This window comes from Amia ocellicauda, chromosome 20 (assembly GCF_036373705.1).
Source record: "Amia ocellicauda isolate fAmiCal2 chromosome 20, fAmiCal2.hap1, whole genome shotgun sequence".
NCBI classification, from domain to species: domain Eukaryota; kingdom Metazoa; phylum Chordata; class Actinopteri; order Amiiformes; family Amiidae; genus Amia; species Amia ocellicauda.
The window spans coordinates 5,538,420-5,565,152 of record NC_089869.1 but is presented as its reverse complement, the minus strand read 5'-3'; the positions used below and the strand labels follow the sequence as shown (position 1 = coordinate 5,565,152).

The 26,733-nt window shown below is 36.6% G+C and overlaps 1 protein-coding gene across 1 annotated transcript in view; it reads right to left on the bottom strand.

The window, feature by feature from the left end:
- sorcs3a (sortilin related VPS10 domain containing receptor 3a) overlaps nt 1-26,733 on the bottom strand; it is a 213,506-nt gene that overhangs the window by 114,612 nt on the left and 72,161 nt on the right. Inside the window, exon 2 of the mRNA XM_066693212.1 lies at nt 23,526-23,593. Within this exon, the coding sequence (XP_066549309.1) occupies nt 23,526-23,593 (68 nt within the window). The remainder of the gene's footprint in view (nt 1-23,525; nt 23,594-26,733) is intronic.

The following is a 26,733-nucleotide window of genomic DNA, read 5'->3' as shown; positions in this document are numbered from 1 at the left end:
GCCAAATTCTGACTCTACCATCTGAATGTCTCAACAGAAATCGAGACTCATCAGACCAGGCAACATTTTTCCAGTCTTCAACTGTCCAATTTTGGTGAGCTTGTGCAAATTGTAGCCTCTTTTTCCTATTTGTAGTGGAGATGAGTGGTACCCGGTGGGGTCTTCTGCTGTTGTAGCCCATCCGCCTCAAGGTTGTACGTGTTGTGGCTTCACAAATGCTTTGCTGCATACCTCGGTTGTAACGAGTGGTTATTTCAGTCAAAGTTGCTCTTCTATCAGCTTGAATCAGTCGGCCCATTCTCCTCTGACCTCTAGCATCAACAAGGCATTTTCGCCCACAGGACTGCCGCATACTGGATGTTTTTCCCTTTTCACACCATTCTTTGTAAACCCTAGAAATGGTTGTGTGTGAAAATCCCAGTAACTGAGCAGATTGTGAAATACTCAGACCGGCCCGTCTGGCACCAACAACCATGCCACGCTCAAAATTGCTTAAATCACCTTTCTTTCCCATTCAGACATTCAGTTTGGAGTTCAGGAGATTGTCTTGACCAGGACCACACCCCTAAATGCATTGAAGCAACTGCCATGTGATTGGTTGGTTAGATAATTGCATTAATGAGAAATTGAACAGGTGTTCCTAATAATCCTTTAGGTGAGTGTATATAGTAATTCACTGAATTTCAATACTTAGCTTAGCTTTTACATATTTAGCCTAATTCACAAGTCAGCCGAGTATGACTGGGTCTCCAAAGTATATTTAATACACGTGAAACAGCAGATTTGCACACAACCAGATGAAGGTGAAGGCAAACTTGAGATGAGAGGATTAGAGGCTTAACTACTCTTTCACCCCCAGAGTAAATCTACTTTACACTGGTTAGACAACTGAGGGAGAAGACGGTAACAGCTGCTTTTTTAATTCCCTTGTTGAGGAGTGGAAAATATCACTTTTACATTTACATACGTTTCTGTGCATACTGTATATATTTATGTATAATGCGACCTCCACAATTTTGACCTACAGTATACCAAAAACTCAAATGTCCACATATAATGAGACCCCAGAAAGTTTTGTTCATACTACTGTATAACTGCAGTGTATTAGCAGTTCTCACCCAAACTTCAGTCCAAAAGCATATCATTTCACATTGTTTTTACATTTAAACCTCAATAAACTGTTGTTGATTTTTCCCCAGATTGTCCTTTTTTTTCAGCCACAACTAAATTTGATCGTAGTTGCTTTATTGTGTTTCTCAAATAACTGAACTACACCTAACTTACATCCTGCATCATAAGAAAAACACTTTATTTTCTGACAAAATTTCCAGCAAATGTAGGATAAGAATTATTAATTACTTGATTTTAAATAAATGATTTTAGGAAGATACATTTCCGAGTTTATATTCCAGTTGCTAGATGGCACCTATGATAGGAACATTGTATGGTAGGTATCTTTGTACGGTATCTTGTAACAATAATATTACTTTATTGATGGGTCATAACAAAATTCAGTTGGCTGTAAGAAATTCAAATTATATTTTAATATTTTGATTTAATTATGTTTAACAGGGTGAAAAGGGCACAATTTTAAAGTTTTATTTTCAGACATTTTATTTGAATTGGTACTTTTAATGGTGCCGTAAAGAATGGTTATTATTACGTAAATCGGATATATCAGGTAAAATAAGGTAGAATTAATGATTATTGTATGTAATCTGTCCATCTAAATTTAGTTTTATTTTTGTTGACACGAATATAATGTGACACCTTATCTTCTAGTTGGTCAAATTTACCATAGATGTCTTGTATCATGTATTATATGCAATGATATACTATAAACTTAATCTGTATTGATTTTCTTCACGTAAAATGCCGTTTCACAGTAAACCAAGGTGAAAACCTGCAGTCTTCAAAATTGGGTCTCTGTCATAAATATCTCAACTTCTAAGTGCTTTTTTTCATGAAAAAAACATTTCCTATTAAATCTAATGCAGATATCACATACAAATGGATTTGTAAAATATTTAAATTGCACTTTAAAATGTGTACGTCCACTGGATTCAAAAAATATATCCAAGATTTGAAGAAAGGTATTTATGCTTAGTCACTGCAATTGGCATCACAATAAATAAACGACACGGGAGAAGCAAAAAGTACAAATTATAAAGAGAAGAATTGAACAAAGTACTGTAAGTCATTGTCCTAAACCTTAAGTTTAAAACAGGAGCTTGTTAAAACTTTAATGATGACTATGAAATTCCATTCCACAGGCTCCAAAGTACATTAAAAAAATATATATTTGTGACAGAATGTCTTGCGTAAAAGTAGCACACCCAAGTTTTAATAATCTCCCTTGACATCAGCACTTCTTATCTCTGAAATTAGGCTTTAAACTGCCATTATGCAAGCAGTCTGGGTGTTTATCTACTTAACTGAGGGAACACACAACACGCACGCAGGCACACACACAATCAACCAAGGGCCCACAACTTGCAACAGCCTGATTTTTAATTCCCAGAATTCACTTAAGTATAATTGAAAATTGCTTTGGAGAATGTCCCCATTAAGGTAGAATTTGGTTGCAGGTGTTCAGCAGCAAGGGGAGGAATGGAGGCTGGGATGAGAGTGTGTCTGTGAAGGTGGGCGACAAATGGACCTTAAATATTTGCTGAGTCATTATACGGTGCTGTGAATGTTTGCTTTCTCTCCTCACCGCCTGACAAGACACAGTGTAGATGAAAGCAAAAGTGTAATGGAGAAAGCTAAAGAGTAAGACATTTTGGGATATCAAGTAACCCCACTACAAAAATACAGCTTCACACAAACACATATATATATACAATTTATGCCATGTTGAATCCTGAGAGGAATGGTATGCACCTGATAATAAAAAGACGATTTATTGGGTTATCTGTAACGTCAACACTACAAAAAAAGACAAGAAACTGCTTAAGGCTTGGTCCTCCATCACTGTCTCTTACAATCTCAGCAGAATCTCAGATCAATTAATGGGAAACACTTTTTTTCCCCCACTTGTGCATCATAGCCTTACACTATAACAAATCTTATTATCTGGAGGGCTCATATCTTTGTTTTCAGTCTGACACATGCCTTTCCCTATAAATGAAGTGAACATCGATGATTTTGCATCATTTAAAAAACTTGTCATAAAGAAATAGACATATTCCGAAAGCAGAATGAATATAGAGGTGAAAGGAAATAATTATCTTGCTTCATTGCTCATTCTCTACAGTTCCAAAGTAGGCTACCTACAGAAACTAAATTGTCTTTCGCAAAAGACACATACTTTTGTTTGTTTGTTTGATTCACAATCCAGTGATTGAGAAAAATGTTTGTTTGACACTGCCTGATTGGTTTGGTGATAAATAACGATCTCCCACTAAGCACAAAATAAGAGAAAAATGAAATCCACTCAAAGACAAAACATAATAGAAAACAAAGCAATGAAGAAACAACAACAAAGAATAGTGCAGCAACTGTATACCACAAAGAAAGATCTTCAGACCTTTTATTATTGTATCATTTTACATCTTCACAAAACATGAGTGCCAAATGCCCTTTTAAAGTTCGAGGTGTCTGAAGGTTAAGTCTGACCACTTTTTCATAGTAAAACACAATAGATGAATAAAGAAACTAATAGATTCCGTTTGCTTTAACACAGTAATCTCTGGCAATTGAACTAAATCAAGGTGGTTGTGTCTCTAAACAGTGCATCAGGTTTTATGGATAAAAAAACAACAAAGCTATATGAGGATGCAGTGCAATGCCAGAAAGAAAACATATGCATTGCTTTCTAAAAATATATGTTGACTTCTTAAAAGGTTTTAGAAATTGCTATGTAAAACTGAGCTTGTCCTAAAAGATGTTTAAATCAGTAGCTGAACTACTTCCCTAGGGGCTCACAAAAAATACAAAATGCTTTACTGTAAACCATGGTTCCAGATGCCAAATGCTAAGAGGTAAGAGAAGAATTAAAAGGATGGACGTTTTATTTCTGTTAATTGTACAAACACATTTAACTTCTTGATTTATGGCTGGCACCTAGACCTATTCATCTTATGGGCTTTTCTGTCCCAGCTTCCTATTTTGTAAATATATAAACACAAAGCACCCAATTAATTACAGTAAAAATGCATAAAACAGTAACTCAAGGTGTACAGTGGAATATAAGCATGACAAATCATGCTATCCATGTATTTAAATACAGTATTCACATGTGTATATACATGTATACATTAGTGTTTTCCACAATTAATAATGTTGCATTACAGGTTTAAGCCAAATTAAACTGTCTAAACTAACCATTACTGACAAACTAGCAAGTTTTTTTTTTTCTTCTGCTAGTACTGTGTCATAAATGATAACGGCAAAGTAGACATCAACAGACTATGTATTTACACCTATATTAGTATGATCCAAAATGTCGGACCTCGTGTACTTTATAATGAAGTTCAGATACTTTCTGTTACACAAAACAAACCGTAGACTTACACTTGATTTCATTTTAATCACCCATCCTGCAATTTGATTCTAAAAAAGCCAATGTTACATATTCCCAACCCTGACTCCCAGAGTTTAGAGAGGAAGCAATTTAACCTTGGACAAGCTCACTGGTGAAGCACGACTGTGACAGGATCCAACACCATACGTCCTAGTTCCCCCTTCCTTAGAAACTTGTTCCCTCACTTCAGCTGCCAAAGAATGCAATGGGCTGCTAAACCATTCTCATTTCAAAACACACTCATGCACTGACACCCTTTCCGTTTGGCTAGTGTGCAGCTGCACTGATTTCCAGCAATCCCTGCTTCTGCCAAGCATACAAAAAACTGTGCATCACCTTTATTTTCCACAAAGACTGTACATAGAAGGAGCCTTTTGAACCCATCCTAAGACGTGTAGGGAATAGTAGAGAAAACCATAACATGATTTTTGATTGTATATAATTAGTGACTGATATTTGCCAAATTACTCTTAAATTACTGTGTTTTACCCTGTGAAAACATCCACTTTGGCATTATTAATTCTGAATATCAGCACACTGCACTGGTTCACAGCAAAGAATGAGAAATCCACTTTAAGGACTATAAACTTTGTTATTCTGAAAACTATACCTTATCCCTCTGCAAAAGAACAGCATTATATATAAAAGCATACAATACACTTGTGTCAAACTCCAATTCAGTTTTTTGTTGCAGTTTAGCTGATATCCCCCTATCTTGAACTCCCTTGTAATAGTTGAAATTGAATCACCTACAGAAAACAATTTCACTAAGAGTTCGGCAGAGTGGCCTGTATTGTTGGGCTCTATTGTTTGAAAATCCTCCCGATAAAGAGACGCGGATAAGATCGGGACCGACTCGGGAGATGGGCTGTCATGTAAATACTGCCAAACCAGGGACCTTCCACAGGGTTTCCTTGGACTGAAATAAAGGACAATTTTTTTTATATATATATATATATATATATACAGTAGATAATGATGGCGTGCCAACATTTCTCCAGCTCTCCAGTCAGCGGTTTTAACAAGGAGACACTTTTTCAGAATTGTCATTATAGATATATGGAACTCTGCCCTAGAGTTAAAAAAAAAAAAAGTTGATGTCAGCCTAGATACTTTATTACAGATAACTAAATACTAGTGGTTTTGCTTGGATTATGTGTGAAACAGACCAGCGGCCTACATCTCAAACAACGCAAGGGGGAGTGCAACTTGGAATGTATAAGGACTTTAAACTCTCTAATCTTAACTGTAGTGACAAGCACTGCTGACATATTTGATGGCCCCGGTAATTAAATAAGGAAAAGCCTCAAGCCTGGATCATTTTGATTGATTTCTCCCTGGGATTAAACACATAACCAATCTGCACATATTGACAGATAATAAGTAGTCTTCGTTAAGGCTGTGATCACCGCAATTAGAGATTAGTCTCAATTAATGTCATTATTAGGTTAAAGAAATGAAAAGAAATATGTAATAATAGTAATAAATGCACATGAAGACAAATAAGAATCTCCATAGGCTTGTGAAGGCAATGTCATTACAAGAAAGAGGCATGACAGGTAGGTACAAATAAAATAAAATTGTAGATAAGTGGAGTATATTAATTAATTCCATGATAAAAAAAAAATAAGGCTTTCTTTTGCCTGGACGTGAGTTCAAAATGTTCTGTTTTTCATCGTGTGTAACAACTGCACATCAATGATGTCACCACATTTGAATAAAAATCTAAAACGTTTTTCTTTCATTATATGGACAAGCATAGTGGGGTTAATGAGATCTTTTCATGTGCCACCCATGTGCGAATGTTGTACTAGATAACATCTCTATTAAAAAGAACCTATGCATTAACAAGACACAAGAGTAATTAAAAGATTACAAAAAAAAGCACGGCTGACATTTATTCCTGGCGTTCTCTTGCACTGGCTTACAGTTGAAAGCCTAGCCGTTAAATTGCAAATGAACACAAAACTTCAGGAAGATCTAAATTAAGATTAGGAAAACTTTGCTTGAACCAGAGCATTAGCACCACAGCAGAAATATGCCTCTGTTGGTATTCCAATCACAGCCCAGTGAAAGGATACTGTAGAAATGCGGAAATTAAAGCTGGCGTCAACAAAACCATTTTCAAAACATAAGTAGAAGTGCTTTAATGAGAATAAATCTGCTGAATACAATTAATAATCTTATACGCACAATGTCATACTTACAGTGATCATCTCAAACAGGGCTCGTTTGATGCACAAATCTGAGCTACCTTGTGTTTGTGCATGATGTATTTTATGACTGGAGCCTTGTAGTTGTATCTTTTTAAATATTAAACGTGACGTATGAGTGGCATGCCAAACAAATACAGTACAATCACTATTTGTTATTTGGTGAAAGTCTTCAATACATCAAAGTTGTAATAACATAACATACACTCTTTTGGTATGCAGATAAATGTATAAAGACCTCTTAGCCCTGGCAATAATAAGGATCTGACAATAACCTCTCACAGTGTAAACGAATATATGCTTTAAATATTTATAACTCAGAGTACATTATGAAACAAAATTTCCATTATTACCCAAAAGCATACGACTCAAATTTAAGGAGTGATTATTTTTTCATGAGGGCAGTGCTGTTTTGAGGTCAGCACCAGACACACACCCTGGCCTTTTTGATCAAAAGTCACTTAAGGCTCTGCCCTGACCTGAAATGTAGTATGATTCACGCCGAGTCGAGTTTATTAATCTGTGTGAAGGAACAGTGGGAGTGAGAGATCCCACAAGGCCAGGTTTACATTGTGCCCGACCTGATCGATTCACAGAGGACTGCTGCCAATAAAAAAACAAAAAAAATTTGATCAATAAAATAAAACAATGCTGAATATTTAAAAATGTCAGCACATGAAATACATTCAGAAGTAAATAAGTCATGTAGGACTGTGGTATCTGGTTAAAGCATGACTCTGCAATGCGGGGTGTGTCTAATAACAAGGATGATCTGCTCCAGATGATGCCATTGGGTTCCGAGGGGCACAACAGGCCAAGCATTCCTGGATTGGGGGGAAACCGGCTGGGGAAAATCCAGTTCACTGCACACCACTGACTCCTGTGGCTGCTCGGGCACCTGCAGGTTCAGGGTATTAGATGTTCCATCTGCACCAAATCAGGCGATTAGTGTGATAAATGGACTGAAGGCATGTCGGGCTTCCAGTGCGAAAAAAAACAGGGATGACTTTGATATCATGCCTATTGGAGGATGTGTGTTTCTTCTCATCCCTCCTGAAGCAGCACAGAGGTTGTAGTAGTAGATATTGTCATAGTAGTAGTAATAACAGATACAAGAATAAATGGCTAATGCCCTCTTCCGAAGTGCTTCGTTTACCTTTTTTTACACCCATATTGCCTGTGTCAAAGACATCAAGAATTGTTCCACATGCTCGTCAAGAAATAAACGACAGGGGCTAGGATGTCAAGTATATAATTAACTAGAACTTTTCAAAATCAAAGTCATCAATATATTATTGTATATTTGTTGTGTAATGCCATGCTGTTATATAAAACATAAAGGTTTAGATGTTCTTTCCCAATTTCCAATTCGGTAGGTTACTCTTAAAGCCTGCAGCACTTTCTACTTATGGTAAGAAAATTGATTTTGCTTTTGTTGTTGTTTAATGCAACAATCAGTTCTTACAGCAAAAAATAAAAATGAAATAAGAAAATGGAATACGAAGACACAGAAATGCATGGCAGTAAAATAACAGTGTGAAGATAGATAAGAATTAGCTTTTTTCCTAATCTTGTTTTATCTAAGCCTGAGACCGTATCCTAATGAGTTGTGCTGAATCGACTTCTGCTGGTTCTTCGCTGAAATATAAAATACGAAATTCTAAGGGATCGATTTTCCTAATTTGAGAAATGACAGATGAGAAAGCCACCAAGAATGGGGAATATTAATCACACATTTAATTAATGTTACAAGAGGGACAGAGAGATGGAGAAAGAGAAAGAGAGAGAGAGAGAGAGAGAGACAGAGAGAAACTCCACAACCTTATCTTATTGTTGGGCCTGTCTGAGGAAAGAAGAGAATGCCATGTTTTTTCACAAGAGAGCTGGCCATACCCTCTGGCAGACCTTTTCACGTACTTCACACCTCACTGTCACTTTCTGTCCTTCCCTCACTCTAACACACAGCTACAGACAACCCAGCCTTGTAGTCAATAGAGGTTAGCCGCTGGCATTCAGCATGTTTTAAGAAAACGTGGCCAGCATGAACCATGCAAAAAATAATAACAATAATAATACAAATTAATAATATATAGACCATCAGCACTCGGAATTTAAAGTAAACCCTCTGGTATCTTAAGAACGGTTATAAGTTCTACCCTACAGGAGCACACATACTGCATTATCTAATATTATGTTTTTTTCTTCTCTCGATTAATTTTCGATCTGGTATTTTTTTCATTTTAGCGTGTTCCAAAAACAAATCCTTGTTCCTTGAACCCTCTCATAAAGAACTAATTAAATTTTAGTCAGCTTTACTTTAGATTTTATTGACTTTCCTACCATGTTTGATGCTGTTTTCTTGTTGTTTGTTTGTTTGTTTTCCCGGGAGGATTAAAAAGTTATATATGTTCTATTCTGTAGTTAGTATAATTGTGAGCAATGCCAAAACATTTCTATATATCTAGAATGACTTACAAAATAAAAAACAACCATTTTCAAATATTTACCCAAATTAAAACTTGTTTGTCTACCTGTAGGATTTGAATAATACAATAACAGAAAAAAATAAAATTTTAATATGCAGTTCAAGTTATAATGCAAATACCTTTGGTAGTCTGATTAAATTAAAATGAAAACCTGAAAAAGTGGTTCAAACCTGACTTTAAACAAAGTAGGCCTACTCGTAAACCTGAACAAAGTTTATGTTCTACGTTCTCTCTGCTTATTTTCTTGTAGGATTCATTTGTTTTCCCTCAAATTCAGAATTAATGATCTCAATTAATTGTGATGGAAATTAAGCCCCTTTCTGAAATTGCATTTTCACCTTCTTAGACTGAAAACAGTGCCACCTAAATCATGTCATTAATGAGCCTTTAATGAGATTCACAGCTGCTGTCAAGATAACACCCTAAAGACACAAGCAATGTCAGAAATATAAAATGCATAATGTGTGCATAGGTAAATATGGTGTTACATGCATTGCCATTTCATGAAATGCAAACTCCTTGATCTAATAATGCTCGAATTAAATACATCTACTGATGGGTTTCCTGTACTTGACCCACACTCCACACTTACATTCAGCCTCAGCATCTTTACATCTGCCTGCCTTTACCAGTTCAGGCTCTTTTCGATGGATACAATCCCAATTGGATACAGGTTTATTTAATCACATTTGCATTTTCTTCTCAGTCTCAAGATAAAACACCACTGTTCCTGTAATGCACATCAGGCATGGTGTAAATTATTCAGCACTGCATGATACATGCCACATGACCCACAATCTGCTCCAAGGTTTGTGCCACGAGCCGGACAATGCTCATGACCTTGGCACTTGTTGGGTCCAGCAGTAAGGTCAGCATGGTTTCATAGTTCGCCTTTCAGCACTGATCTTTCACTGCTCTCCGTAGTCATTCAGGAGATTACAGGAAATTACATGGTATATCTAGGCAACAGATGAGAACACTTACACCCTGCTCTACAAGTCTGAGAGCTATATTCATTACCTCCTTTACTTTGCATCAATGCATAATACGTCTTTGTATAAGGCTGCTATAAAATGTAGAGAAGAGTAATGTCACCTCACTTAATTGTCGACCACAATGTCGGTAAAAATATATAAAATAGAACAGGCTCAGTTTGGAGCATATAAAAGTAAGGTTTAAATTGTCTAAATGTAATTTAGTTTGAGTACTTCTGAGTAGGAATGGGCATTTGAAGCGTTTTCATTTTCGAATAATAATAATAATATATAAATACATATTATATATTTGAATATTCGAAAAAACATTTCCGAACTGAAATATACTGTTGCACCCTATACGTAGCTAACTGATTGTAACTAACTTGGCAGAACCTATTCTTAAGAATATCTAATACATAGTATTATTGATATGCCAACAAAACTCTGGAAACAATAACTTACTCAAACTATTTATCATATTTGTTCCTGGATAACCTCCACATAAGCTTAATCAATTACAATAAGTGTCTGAAATTTAAATGAATCACAGATCTATAATTTAGCATCAACTTTTATTTTGTATGGGATTTCTTTGAAAAATATACCTTGTCCCGAAAACATTGTCAATGGATCAGGTAGTGGTTGTATTAAATCGCTAATTGTTCAAGGTAGCGATTTATTTCTGCCGTCGGTAATCTGTCAAATTTGCATTGGTTTCATAGACAACCCAACAACTCTGATGCATGAGCACTTAGTTGTCATCCAGAAAACAGTTCACAGTAATGAGGGCTTAACAATAAAATTAAAATGTTCACTGCTTCATGCTTTTTTATAGTTAGACAAAGCTTTTTCATTTTTTAAATATGCACATTTTCATCTCACAGATTTCGACTACAGTACTCTCAGAAGTACTCGCATACTAATGTGCCTTCAAATATTCAAATATTCATATACTTGTGCCCATTCCTACCATTGAGGTGATTTCAAGAATACAGTTCTATACAAAAAAATGTATTAGCCTAATATAGAAATAATTTTGCTATATTTTGATTCTCATAAAACAACATTATTTCCATATAATTAAAAACATTGCATAAGGTTTTAAGTCAAATATTGGGCAGACTTCAAATTATGCTTTAAGTAATGGCCACACACATTATTAAAGACACACAGTTTATAACTATGCTAATAAACATTAAAGGCAAGTGTTATAGATTAATTTACACTGCACACAAAGTGGTACTGCCGCTAATAACTTCTTCATCTCACATAAGTATCTCTGCTCTGTAATCAAACATTTCACAAATGTTATGATGGGAATTATTTTATCACCTAATACAAAAGGCAAATTGACCATATAAATTATTTCAACGCCTAAGCAGTTAAGTCAAACAAATGCTTGCATCTGAAATGCAAAATCTAAAAGTGCATCACACACTTTTTCTATTGTGTGATATACAGGATTAGCTCAGATTAGATATAAAAAACATATTAAAACATATCAATGATATGAATACATGCCTGGTTCTATGGCAAATGGCACAAGAGATTTGATTGAAAAACATATACATATACACACACAAACACACACATATATACATACAAACACAAATATATAAGGGGCTGTCAAACTTTTTTATCATGATTAATCTAACATTTTCACATATTAATCATGATTAATCACATGTTCAAATTACATAAAACATTTACATAGTATAATTCTAGCAGAATGGGTGTGAAATAATCCCAAAGAAATCCTTTAATCAAATCAACAATTCAAAAAATCCGAAACAAAATTGTCTAAAATAAAAATAAAAAAAGTCACAAGAGATTGCCATAGTCTGAAGAGTTTTCTGTTCCTTCATTATAAATGTTCAGGGAGGTCATGCTTAACATGGTTTCATTTCCCAGTTTCAGAACCATACTGTAAAATAATTAAGGAACAAACTCTCTTAGCACAGTCAAGTATTTGAGAAGGTAAATGATCTTCCAACATGTTTAATATTAATGAATGACCTACATTATATGTATAGCTAATATGTTTAAGTTCTAAATTAATTCCTACACTTATTTACCATATTTATTCTCACTTGCTGGCTTCCATTAGTATGCATCTTCTTTTATAACATATTCCTATGAAGAAATGGGTTTTGTTTTTCACGATTTCAGTAGCACGGTCATTTTCAGGAACACATTTAGCATGTTAAACGACACCTCCCTGAAAAAGGTCCCATGTCAATGCGGTTAGATCATTAAATTAAACGAAAAAGTGAAAAAAAAAAATTTGTACTGCATCTTATAGATTCAGTGGCTCAGTAAAGAAACTAAACCTCCAATACAGAGGTCACCTTATTTCATCTCATTGAGCCAATTGCCCAGACAAACTAGTCTTAACATTTTCAGAAGATAGTTATGCTCCTCTCTTCTTATATTATTAGTGATGCTGTACACTGCTTTGACTAGCACTTTCAACATTAGCATGTCTGGCTTTAGGCGATGGCTCAAACTTTGTGTGCGCTTCTATGATATTGAAATTCACCTTCACAGAGATTACATATCATGTTTTTGTCCGTTGAATCACTTGAAAGTGTTTTAAAACAGAAATAGACATTCATTAATCCACCTTACTTCTGCATCACGATCGCTTCTGTGGATCAAAATAGAGAAACGCAATTGATTGCAATAAAACATTAATTTTGTATTAATCACATGCGTTAATGCTGAATTATATACATTATATATAATTTACGGATCTCCAATATGTAAGCTTCAACAATATTATATAAATGTATTAATCCCCCAAATCACATTGGACCTGTCTGAATTCCTACATTGCCACTCATCCAAAAGTTTGAAGTCTAAGGGAAAACAAAAAAAAAAAAATCGCACGTCCACACTTTCAGTAAATGTTAGGAGCTGCTTTGTGGAGGACTACAAATTACCATAAAGGTCACACACATCACCTTAGTCCTCCAGGAAACACAGCAGCCCTATTCCTTCCAATGACCTGTAAAAAAAACACACTGGCCTTAAGCGTGCACAGCAAATGATGCAAGCTGAAAGGATGTCACTCCTCACCTCTGTAATGAACCACTATGTCGAGTTCCAAGCCAGAGAGGAATAGCGGGGGGGCAGCTCCTTCATGCTACTCTGACTGCCTCATGGGATCTCCCCCTCCACCTTGCCTCAGAAGGCATTACTTTCAAAGCCTGGTCCACGCTCAGCATTGCACTCAGCAGTGGAACTGTTCATTTCAGTGCTGATGCTTCCTGACTAACTGTTGCCATCTTTCTTTTGTGGGCATGATGACCTGTCCTTTAAAATCACGTTAACCAGCCGCTATAATCTTTCAAATATCCATCTAGTTGCCGCCCGGGGTGTCGAATTTAGGCAAATCAACCATTGTTTCAACTTCTGCCCTTGTGTCAGTGATACTTCTTTCTGGCACCGTTACCAAGTTCAATTTATTTGTTGTATATGTTAGATCGGATTCTTTTGGGAAATAATTAAGCATACTGTAGGCCTAGTAAGATCTACTTTACCACAAAAACAAACTATCTTCAGAAAGTCAAACACAGTTGGTTGCCAATACCTTTTCACAGCCAGTGAAAATTGACTGATTGTTATTCCTGTCAGTTTAATGCATTTCTTCAAAGCTAGTACAAACGGGTCATCAAGAAGTTTCACATCAGGTCAGCAGATGTGCTTTACAATGTAGTTCACTTTAGAAGCTTTAAACATACCATGACAATACATTTGTGTTCCGTTTCTTTCACAACCCCTTGGAGACTTAGATTTGTACACAAAGGCAAGACATTTTCCCACTAACAGTTTTTTGCCTTCTAAATTCTGTAATTTAAAAATGATAAAGATGTGGAAAACACTGTGATGTGTTAATGAGAAAGTATATAAAAAGGGCATTTTCAGATAAATGTATTATGCCCCTTGAAGTCTAAAGAAAAAGACTACAGAGAAACATTCATAGTATGCATTGCATTCCTCATTAATTCTCTCGTTTGCCATCTCAGAAATTGAATTAAGTCATTCAAAAGCACACAAAGACAAAACCAAACCCAGGTATGAATCCAATATCTCTAGTTGCATTAATCATTTTCACTAAATTCTCAGAATTCACCATGCTTAACAATAAGTAATTGATATCTACTTTAAAAGATGCTTTAGGAACATATTACTAATTACAACAGAAAGCAATAAGTGGCTTATTCATAAAAGAGGAATACAGTGAGGGAAAAAATTATTTGATCCCCTGCTGATTTTGTACGTTTGCCCACTGACAAAGAAATAATCAGTCTATAATTTTAATGGTAGGTGTATTTTAACAGTGAGAGACAGAATAACAACAAACAAATCCAGAAAAATGCATTTCAAAAAAGCTATATATTGATTTGCATGTTAATGAGGGAAATAAGTATTTGACCCCTTCGGCTTAGTACTTGGTGGCAAACCCCTTGTTGGCAATCACAGAGGTCAGACGTTTCTTGTAGTTGGCCACCAGGTTTGCACACATCTCAGGAGGGATTTTGTCCCACTCCTCTTTGCAGATCCTCTCCAAGTCATTAAGGTTTCCAGGCTGACGTTTGGCAACTCGAACCTCCAGCTCCCTCCACAGATTTTCTATGGGATTAAGGTCTGGAGACTGGCTAGGCCACTCCAGGACCTTAATGTGCTTCTTCTTGAGCCACTCCTTTGTTGCCTTGGCTGTGTGTTTTGGGTCATTGTCATGCTTGAATACCCATCCACGACCCATTTTCAATGCCCTGGCTGAGGGAAGGAGGTTCTCACCCAAGATTTGACGGTACATGGCCCCGTCCATCGTCCCTTTGATGTGGTGCAGCTGTCCTGTCCCCTTAGCAGAAAAACACCCCCAAAGCATAATGTTTCCACCTCCATGTTTGACGGTGGGGATGGTGTTCTTGGGGTCATTCCTCCTCCTCCAAACACGGCGAGTTGAGATGATGCCAAAGAGCTCGATTTTTCTCTCATCTGACCACAACACTTTCACCCAGTTCTCCTCTGAATCATTCAGATGTTCTTTGGCAAACTTCAGACGGGCCTGTACATGTGCTTTCTTGAGCAGGGGGACCTTGCGGGCGCTGCAGGATTTCAGTCCTTCACGGCGTAGTGTGTTACCAATTGTTTTCTTGGTGACTATGGTCCCAGCTGCCTTGAGATCATTAACAAGATCCTCCCGTGTAGTTCTGGGCTGATTCCTCACCGTTCTCATGATCATTGAAACTCCACGAGGTGAGATCTTGCATGGAGCCCCAGACCGAGGGAGACTGACCGTTATTTTGTGTTTCTTCCATTTGCGAATAATCGCACCAACTGTTGTCACCTTCTCACCAAGCTGCTTGGCGATGGTCTTGTAGCCCATTCCAGCCTTGTGTAGGTCTACAATCTTGTCCCTGACATCCTTGGACAGCTCTTTGGTCTTGGCCATGGTGGAGAGTTTGGAATCTGATTGATTGATTGCTTCTGTGGACAGGTGTCTTTTATACAGGTAACGAGCTCGTTACCTGTATAAAAGACACCTGGGAGCCAGAAATCTTGCTGATTGATAGGGGATCAAATACTTATTTCCCTCATTAACATGCAAATCAATGTATAACTTTTTTGAAATGCGTTTTTCTGGATTTGTTTGTTGTTATTCTGTCTCTCACTGTTAAAATACATCTACCATTAAAATTATAGACTGATCATTTCTTTGTCAGTGGGCAAACGTACAAAATCAGCAGGGGATCAAATACTTTTTTCCCTCACTGTACATTACTAAGAATCCTAAATTATTATACTTAAACATTTAAAGCAGCGATCTCTTTTTAACTAGGAAAGTGTAAAATAATTGTATCATTGTACTAGGTCTCTAGAATTAGTGTTATTGTTTAAAGTAAATTCTTTATTTTGATTTGATGAAGCAGATTGTTAAAATGTATGTTTAAAAAATTACAGACCAGTTTTATAAGTAAGAAACAACTTAAATGTAGTCGCAATTGTGTTTCCTTACACTGTTAATCATTTGTACACATTAAGTACATTGTAACAATGCATACTCATGAGTAACATCCATCCATCCATCCATCTTCGAAACCGCTTATCCTGGTGAGGGTCGCGGGGAAGTCGACTTATGAGAAACTACAAATGTAATTACTGAGTATTTACTATGTAAATACACTAACTAGGTAGCTTTTTGTAAAGTGTTACGCAATTTACTTTATGTGCCTTCAGTAAAAGTCTAAAAGTGTTTTGTGTATAAGACAATGATATGAAATGAAAATGAAAATATGCATAATGTTAACATGCACGGGTGACTTCTTAGGAATTAATTATTATAAGTATTGGTTTTTTTCATAGTGATGAACTTTGGGTGACATGCTGCAATGTGTTTCTGGCATTCACTGCCACAACTCTAAAACAGCTGTCAGTCAAGAATACAAATACATTTTTACACATACATGCACACATGTTTGTATGCATTCATGGACATTATTAAAACTGGGTTTCAATAAGTAACACCGGCTTGGCATTTCCCTACAACGTATATAATTTGAATTGAGGGCAGACCTTTTTATTGTATTTTTATTTTAGTGCAGAAGCTATTTAATGAGAAGACTGCCTGGCACTCTAATAGGCCGCATTGGATAGATCATGAATGGCCCTTGAGGATACATATTAGCATCACAAGCTCTTCATACAAAGCAGACTTCCAATCTGCAAACATTTGCGGAGAATGGAATAGCACGATTCTAATTAAAGTTCTGGACAAGTCATACATTATTTCTTTGAGCTGAAAACTAGAATATACACTGTTTGTTATTTTATAAAATCATCTGGCTACTTTTTATCTACCTTCAGGAAAAACATGTTAGATTTAACAACCACAAACAGAGATTATGAGATTACATCAGACTCATACTGTATACTAGTTTATAATTCTCCAGCCCTGATCCATATTCTGATCCCATAATGCCTGTCTGATTTCTAAGAGTTGTGCCCTGATTGACTTAACAGGACCAATTATTGAACTGCGGGGCTGATAACATTTTCCTCAAATGAAATTACACTGTTGAAGCTTACATTTTGGAGATCCGTATTTTGCCACACGGAAGGAGTGGCTGAATGAGACCCCTTGAAGTCAGTGGTAAGGATTTGCTTCTTGAGTAACTCTCTATGTGGAGAGGTACTTTTGAAGAGAGAAGGAACACATGCACGAGTGTTAGCTGAGGTGGCGAATTTCAGTGATAACTATTAAGACAAGAATCAAATGGACATTTATTGTCACTTCATGTGCACTGTGCTTATTTTGTCAACTTGTTTTTTAATAAAACATAAAACAAAAAATGAAAGATATTCAGCTACCCAAAACTGTCAAGAATTGGGGTGGGTGAGAGGGAAGCTTACATGGGCAGTAAATGTTCCACTCTCTATAATATCGTCATTCCCAGATAATTAAAACATTCCGCCATACCTTGTCATACTTGTCAGACGGCTTTCTTATTAAACAGTTTTGTACGTATCGAAAAAATATCCAGTGCAGTCAGTAAATAAATGCATTGAGTAGGACGAGAAAAGCGTCTCATTAGAACTTTATTTACTTTTGGAAAATATTATATCCATTTTAATTTGTGTGTGTGTTTTATGTTGTGTGCTTTTTTCTGCTGGTCTTTCTTTGGAAGGTGGAAAGACACACTAAAACATATCAATCCTAATATCACTCCACAAGCAAGGCACCTACATGCTCCCAGAGGTGCTTTGATAAAGAGATTTGTCTGTGGATTCACTGCTTTACTTCAGGCCGCAAGTGTTCAACCCATTTATCCATATGACCATCATCTGTCCTTGAACAGCGAGTGATTTGATTTACTCTGTTTAAACTTTCGTGTTTGAGCTTCCCTTCAAAACTTCAGGAAGAAACAAGATGTTTACAATCAAAGCCTGGGATGAACTCAGTTTTGAGAGGCTGGGAAAAGTGGTTTGTGTTTTTTCATGAGAGGATCACAATTTACACGTACAGTATACACTAAAGATGAGAGGTGGAAACAGCAACTTTTTTCAGGGACCCTTGAAAGTATAATCACCTCTCAAATTCAAGTCAGCCTTTACCATTTGAACACAGTAATCAATACCAATTTGTTAGATTGATGTCATTCAATAAATTCATCCAGCTAAGTATTGTTTTTTTTTTTCACACACAAAATCTCATCTATAAAATTTCACCCCTATTGGAAGCAAGTACAAACTGTTTTGCCTGTTATTCAAGTGAATAAGATTATTTAATGGAAGAGTTTTTACTACTTTTTTTTTTAGTTCTGTGTATCTCTTGCACAAGGACTTTTCTTGTATTCGGTCATGATCTACATACACATTTCTTTAGTCATACAACAAACGGACTACTGCTTGCAGGAAACAGTAACAACGTGACATATTGGAGGGTCTTGCTTCCACTAAAGAAAAAAAAAAGCCTAAACGATTTACTGGGAATGGGAGTACAACTGCCAGCTAGTGTACAAAATTGGCGTAATTTGATTCCTGATTATACAAGCAATAAATAATTTGCCTCAAACACATATCAGGCATTAAAAGCTTGGACTCAGTGAGAAATTACTACAAAGCCTTGTCGTTTTGTATAATAAAGCCTAAGGATATATCTCTAAGTTAAATGAGCTGAACAGAACCTGTGTTCATGTGTCCGCCTACTGCGTCTGGCAAGGCCTGGCTCCTGTGCTGTGTGGAGTACTATTATACTTAACATTAATAATACAGAACCAGATTCTCATTCAATCAACCTTATGCCAATGTGTTTAGTCCACCTTTTCTAAATGTCATATTTCCATTGTCATCGTAAAGAACAGATAAACTCATGCATGTTTCATAATGGTAACGGTCACTCTAATGTACATTTTTACAAGTAATATCCTGTGAAGTGTAAAGCTTAAGTGTTTGTGCATAGATATTAAATAAATCTAAAGATGCATGGAAATGGTTATTTAAATAAAGATTTAACCAGGAAAGATCAAGTGAGTTTTTGGGTGAGTTGGGATCTATTCCAATTCAGTTCTGCAATTGGAATTGAAGAACAATAGAGTCTGGAATTAGAATTGTGTACATTAATTTGGAATCAGAATTTGAATAAAAACAACCGACCCCACTGGTTTGTAAAGCCAATTATTATTCTTAACAATAATCTGCATCATTATCATCTAAAATAAAAAACAAAAACACGGCCATTTGCATCATGTAACAGAAGTTCGATTTCACCATACCCTTGCATCAGAACATTTTCCACTGCAGAAGAAATCTGCCCATATCATAAACTGAAAAACACTACGTTAATGCAATCATCCTGCACAGAGGTCATTGCTCTCCTGAGATCAAGTGAAGTTTTACATCCCTCTTTTAGCATTTTTCATCAGCCGGTCAGTGCAGACCAATATTAATCACTGCCCTGAGCACTGTAAAGGTTACTTTTGTATATGGCAAAAATATCAAATGTCAAACAAACTTGGAGCATACTTTTTCTGTACAACTAGAGAAGCTAGGAAAACAAATTAAAAGCTGTAACTGCTTGAGATCTCTTCCAATTGAACTTCTCGTCTAACTTTTAGTGTACACTAAGAAATCGTTAGTCTGTTTCTCCTGCAATGAGTCTTGAAGTACCTTAATTACATAGGAAAGAGGATGAGGGAGTTTAATGCACTAACTCTGCAGACAGAGCCCTTATCCCCTACCACATCTATCAGACCAAGGGCAACCCGGAGTCCGCATTAGCCTCTCTTAGATGTGAGGGCTAAGATTTAAAGTATTCTCCCTTCCACTTCGTCTCAGGTGCACCTTCTACACAGTGTTCATTAAGACTAAGAACTGGGCTTTGTCATCTGCTGGGAATGGAATACCTTGATTTACTCATCAAAATCAGCCTTGTGAAAAAATAAATAAATAAAGCACCCCAAGGTATCTGCACAAGACAAAACAAACATAAAACTGATTGTTTTAAGACAATGATAAAATAAAGGTCTTTAAATTGTTATTACTTTAATGTTTACCAATTTAAACATTAATTCAGCAAACTGTGTATTTCTAGACAGCGTTATTTTAATATGCCAGTCCACAATAAAAACAAAGGTTTCTTTGAAAAGAACACCTGCTAATGAGAAACAAATTAGACAAATTACATGTAATGTACACTGCAATTAAGGACTTGTATGTGTTCCAGCCCCCTTCTGCTCCACAGTGTTTCCATAGGATAAAATATAAAAATTCAACATGAATATTCATTCAGATGTTGTTTTCTCACAAGCAGAATCCAGAAAACAAATGTGACACTGAATATTGAGGGGTTGTTTTTGTGTGTTTATTTTCGTGAAGGTCACCAATAAGATGGTTTTCATCACTAAAATAATCTGAACAGATTGATATTGGAAATATACTCAAACGCCTCCAGTCTCACGGTGCCTTTAAAAAGTCAGCATCTGCCTGCCATTTGATTTCAGAAATGAAAGTGGATACGGGGCATCATCAACAGAGGGGGGTTGAAATGGCACAACTTTGCAAGTCAGAGGGCTACTATGTAAACACTGAACATAAAAAACACCTGACTAATTTACAACATAACACAAGTTTCTGCTGTTACTGAAGTTGGAGGTAGCATTCAGAAAAACACAAACTGGCATTTACAGACTACCTGAATGATATGAAAATGTGTTGCTACAAATTGTTTCTTCTCACTCCTACTCAGGTCCCAGTACAAATGGAATGTTCCCCCCCCATGGAGTGACTATGTAATAATAACATCACAACAAGCATCACAGCGACAGACTCCTGCCGAGAGCGCGTCTGCACAGTGCCTGTATTCATTTAGTCTTGCCGATACCCTGCCTAGCACTCAAAGAAAATGAAAGTCCTGGGCAAGCTGCCAGTCTGGACTTGTACGTCTCTGAAGTCAGTTTATTAACCTTTGTATTCAGCACATACGACTAGCACTTACAAGTTTAGACGCTCTCAAAAAGTTCTTATCTTAAAAATGTTTACAATCAGGGTCAATATGATGCCCAGGTTGTAATTAAATAAGAACTGTAGCTTTGGACTCAAAACATAAAGTAAAGTTACAGATAGAAACTCTTCTGAAGTCAAAGAAACTGAGCTGAACCAAACATATGAAATATTGCCTCATAGCTCAACCAGGAAAAGCCTCTATGGGAGGAAAAGCTGAGCCCTGCAGTGTGCACTATGTGACCAGGATTCCCCACGGGGCCGCGGAACAACTTGTCAAGTGCTGTCAGGATCGGGTTGACTTGAGCCAGCAAGTGATTCCTCGAATTGTTGCGCAACAGTAAGTCCCGTGGCTTGCTTGACACCTGTGAGCCTGCGGTGTTATTAGTAAGAGCTGCATTAATCCTTCCTTCACTGCTGTAGCGCTACTGCCGATGCACTGGACTCTCGGTGCAGGAAAGAGAGAAAAAAAACAAATGGCACATTTTGAAGGACGTGTGGTAGCTGCCTGCATCACCCCTGCCTGAGTGCAAGAGTCATGGTGGGGAGCTAAGTGGATTATCAGTGGTCAATTCCAACCTGGCAAAGGTACCGACAGAAAAACAATTGCCAATTCCCAATTAGAAGGAAAAAAATAAAAAAATAAAATAGAACTAGAACTTCTGTATTCTTATCCTTCATTTTTCCTAAGATCCTTTGCAGCATATCCTCATGGTAAGAAGGATGCCTTTTCAAGTCCTGGTAAATGCCACAAAATTAAATGTTGATGTACGTTTATATATTTCAGACAAATTACTGTATAAATGTAAACAAAAGACAATTAGAGAAGTAAGCAATTTACTGCTAAGTTTACTACATTAAATGCTACAGATTGGCGGTCCAAACTGCCAAAGGAGATAGGAAAGAAAAGTTGTATTCAAAGACAGAACTATAAACCTAATTGACTGAGGAATGGTATAAAACTAACAACCAACAAAAGGCAACCTGAATTTAAGCAGACTGGAGTCCAACAAGATACTAAATCAAATCTTCATAATTAAATATTCAATTTTTTTAATTAAATTTTTCCTCCAAAATATAAACCAGTATGTAAAGATTGATAGATATACAGGCAGATGTGCAATACAGAAACACTAACAGACTACTGAGAATCAAATATACTGGCAATTTTCAAAATAACTCTACATTCTATCAAATGTACTATCGTTACAATTAATATTTCAAGAGAACCTTTGCAAATGACAGCCTTACTGCATACTAACTGCATGGCACTGAATCATTGGATGTTCTGATATTTGCGTAACATTTTAAACAGTGGTGTCTTACAAAAGACTAAATTTATAATCTCCATTGGGATTTATAGTGGAATACTGTATGTGGAATGTATGTTCATCATATGTGCTTTATGTAAAATGTATTTTGTATTTTTATACTAACTTAGGTAGGAAGCCTTAAATGTTCTTCCTTACATAACATTTTACAAAAAATATACTCCATGGCAATGGAAATGTTATTTAAAGTAACCCCTTTTCATGAATCGAGGTCCATCACGGTGGGATTCATTGTGTTTTCTTTATTAATCCCTACATCTAATAACATCAAGTACAAAGTAAGACAGTGTGAAGCCTTCTTTGGATCAAACTGAGTTCACCATTTTCTTTACTATGGTCACGCACACCATGCAGAGGGGTAGCGTGTTCCATCTGAACCAAAATCATTACATTTTTAATGCACTCGCTAGACCCAGGGCCTTTTCAAAGGATGCTTTGTGTTTCCTGAAAAATACTGTAGAAATAACTACACACGTAAAGTTTAAGAAAACACTGGCTTTCCAAAATGCTCTGTAGGAGGTGTTGTGCTGTATGAAGTCTTGGTCATGATGCACATCGATTCAGACACAGATACAGTCCCTTGTGCTGTCCCCTTGTAAACTGCATTAAGTTTCCAAAAGATACTTGGGGACTACGTTCATATATCAGATAGTGAATGTTGGAATTGAGCAATAACTCTATGAGAGAGTGCACATGGTGTGGAATGAGCTTTTTATGCTTGTTTACAATTGATTTTATTTTCCGCTTTGTACATCTCAACTGAGGTAAAGGCAAGACTGGATTTCTTCTGGTTAACTGATCTACCTATGATATACAATGTATGGAAATGGATTCCAACATGGAGAGAACCTTAACCTGATGGGTTTTTGATCATTTGTAAGACAGATTAAGCTTTTGTATTATTTTATGCCCTTCCGTTAAATGCAAGTGCTTCAGTTTAGAAGTGAGGGAAGAGAGCTACTTTAATTTCAAGTCTGTCATCTTACCTCCATAAAGAGCTTTCAGTGACGCTCCCCAGGTTAAAGTCATAGAGCTTTGTCAAGATGAGGATCACCTGAAAAACACAAAAAGAATACTACTTTGTAAACCACTTCAGTATCCTGCCTTCATAAACTTTAGTGTTACTATGGCAAAAACATCCCAGTCAAGCTCAAAGCAATCATACCGTGGGCTAGGCAAATCAAAACTGAACTGCAAATTACAAAATGGGTACTCCATCAGTTTAAATTATTGTTAGAAGCCACTTCATACTATTTATAAATCAACCACGTCATTTTGTGCTTCACAGGTGGGTCAACGCTTTGATTTGATCTAGCCCAATGTTTTGCAATTATTATAATTCTACTGCCTTGACTGTTTTAAATGGAATAAACCACTTTTAACAAGATTTACCACTCATGTGCTGATCACTGGGATGTGACTTTTGATGATTTTGGAAAGGAAGACACCACATTAAAGAAAATCAATGCCAACAGCACAGCAGCAGGGATACAATGGAGGATGTTAAATGCACATAAAGTCTGGCCATCATTAAAGCGTGTTGAGGACATACTTACAGATTATTAAAACCTTCATTAGTGTATTCAAACTAGCTATTTATAACAAATAGTGTCGATTAATAAGCCATAAGAAAGTAATTCCCCAAACTTTAACATTAAATTCCCTTTTTAAGGTTTTTAGACTAACTAAGTGCTCTGGTACCTGTGGAAGAGTAAAGCTACAGAGCTGTGAAACAAAACAAAAAAAGGATAATGCCAGGAGGCAGAACAATAGGGAAGAAAGGCTTTATTGAATAAACCACACAAAGCAAATAAACGAACAATAAAAAATACCAGCCCCTGAAGAAACGGTCCAACCACAACCAAAGAAACACAGGTCCCAATTCTCCAACAAAAGAACACAAACAAAGGCATCTGGTCATGATTATAGCCAGGTCAGGACCATCAGTAGCTGCTCTGTTATGCTGTTTAAACTCTGACTCTTCACATTCTGCCTAACAAGCAAAACTCTTGTGGCCATTTTCTCAACTACAAAGCAAAGAACTCTCTCATGTCTGAGGCAGTCAAGTCCTTCATTCACCAGCCAATCAAGGATCACATTCCACACATTCTCAGGCCAATCAATCAATAAGTTAAACTTCCTGCATACAGACTCCAAACACTGCTGTGACTTTTACAATGGGAAATAATACTTAGTCAAACTTTAGAGATATATTTTTCCCTCTGGCGTGACATCTTGTGTCAAGGTATGTTAATTTTTGAAGACACATTTCAACGATTTCTCAGTAATGTACTATAATAAAGGCTTTAAAAAATAATTCCAAATTCAAGTATTTCATTAATAATGTAACTTTAAAGAGCTTTGTATTTTTTTACATAAGACATCAGCTGAATTAAGTGAAAGCATACATCCTTCTGGAGAGCTGACATGTACTTACAATAAAGAAGATGGGCCTAGGGGTATTCAATTAAAATAGTTTCTGGAAAGATATTTTAAAGATGGTGTATTCCAAGGACGAAATTGGGAAGCAGAGTTCGTGTAGTTTGAAATTAAGAAAGCTTTGACGGTGGATGCTTTAAAACTGATAAGTCCACCAATTACACTCTAATGGGTGGCTTCACAGAGATTAAAACTAGTCCTGGACTACCCTATGATATTTTGGGTAGGGTATCCAAAGTTAATGCCAATCAGGGTCTGAAAAACCTGCTGTTAAACTATTACAGACAAAACTTGAAAACTGTTCATCCTTTATAAAATTATTTAATGTAGCCTATTCTAAAAAGTCATTTCCCCATTTGTAACATATTAAAGTAATCAATTAATCCCAATTAATTTGCAATTCTAACAGTTACAACAGAGGTTCGACTTCAAAAGCGTTTCTGAAAATTACAGAAACCATGGTGTTGCGTTCTAATAACACTACTATACCTTGATGAAAAACTTAATTCCCCCTCATAACAAATGTATCCTTTTTCATTAATGTTATATCATCCCAAAGTGCTAAGCGGAAGAAATAAGAATCCTGCTGAGCAAACAGTGGGGTCTCTGACTAATAGCCACCCAGCAAAAGATGCAATCTTGCATCACTGAATCCCACACTACACAGGAATCCCACACTACAGAATACTGGGTACTTTCTTCTAAATGGAACATAAAATACAAAAACGAATTCTTATCCGACAGTATTGCCATTTGATTTGATCACCGACATTTTGACTTCAAATGTTTTTTCTTGCCACATAATGGAATCCAATTTTCCCCCATTTTATCTCTGGCTTTAATCAGAATTATGAAGAACAAAATTCTTTTTTTGGTGGTGTTAAATCTCGTCATCGCTAACGATTATGAGGCAGCCCTTATTGTCTCTCTTTACCAATCCAACAATTTATATATTCAGAGTGGTGGTGTTACTAATAGCATTTTGTAGCTAAATTCAGCTGGAGGTAATCTCTTGACTGTCCAGCTGTCACATCAAAAGGCACCAGTTGTTTTCCTGAACCTGCTGCTTCTTCCCTCCAGCTCACAGACTTCACCAGCAGACCCAGGAGCATGAGCACTCCCAGGCTGCCTCACTTCTCGCAGGAGCCCATCTGACCCCTACCGTGGGAGTGCTGGTGCTCAAGCCCGAGGCCCATCCTTGTAAGGTGAAAAGCAGATGGTTTGAGCAAAGCAAGGGTCCACTGGCAGGGAGGGCAACGACAAAAAAAATACACTACAAAAAAGGATTGTGACCATGGCAACAGAACACGTACCAAAACTTTCCATGATAGTGCTTCAGGACATACTCTGTCAGACAGGGAACATGGTAACCTATTCACTCCGGTGGCAAACAAGAGGCAAAACGTTCACTTCGCATTACTGCAGCTCTGAGATACACACGGAAGAGCAGGAGCTCACACTCAACATTCAAACGTGTGTCTGAAAGCGTGAGAGCATCTGAGAATTAGTAGGATTGCAGCAAATGATACACAAAAGAACAACATGGAGAGAATACAAAGACACGCACAGAAAACATACTGACAATGAGATTCAAACAAACAGCTTCATTTTAACTTTGCTTGAACATGGCACCACATGGCACCAGGTTTTTGGCTTCTGGAAAAGTCACAGCATTTCTCTCCAACCAATCATTGGTCCACCCTTCCTTTTCAACTGACCCCAAATTTACATGGGAACTGTTTTAGCACTGTGCTT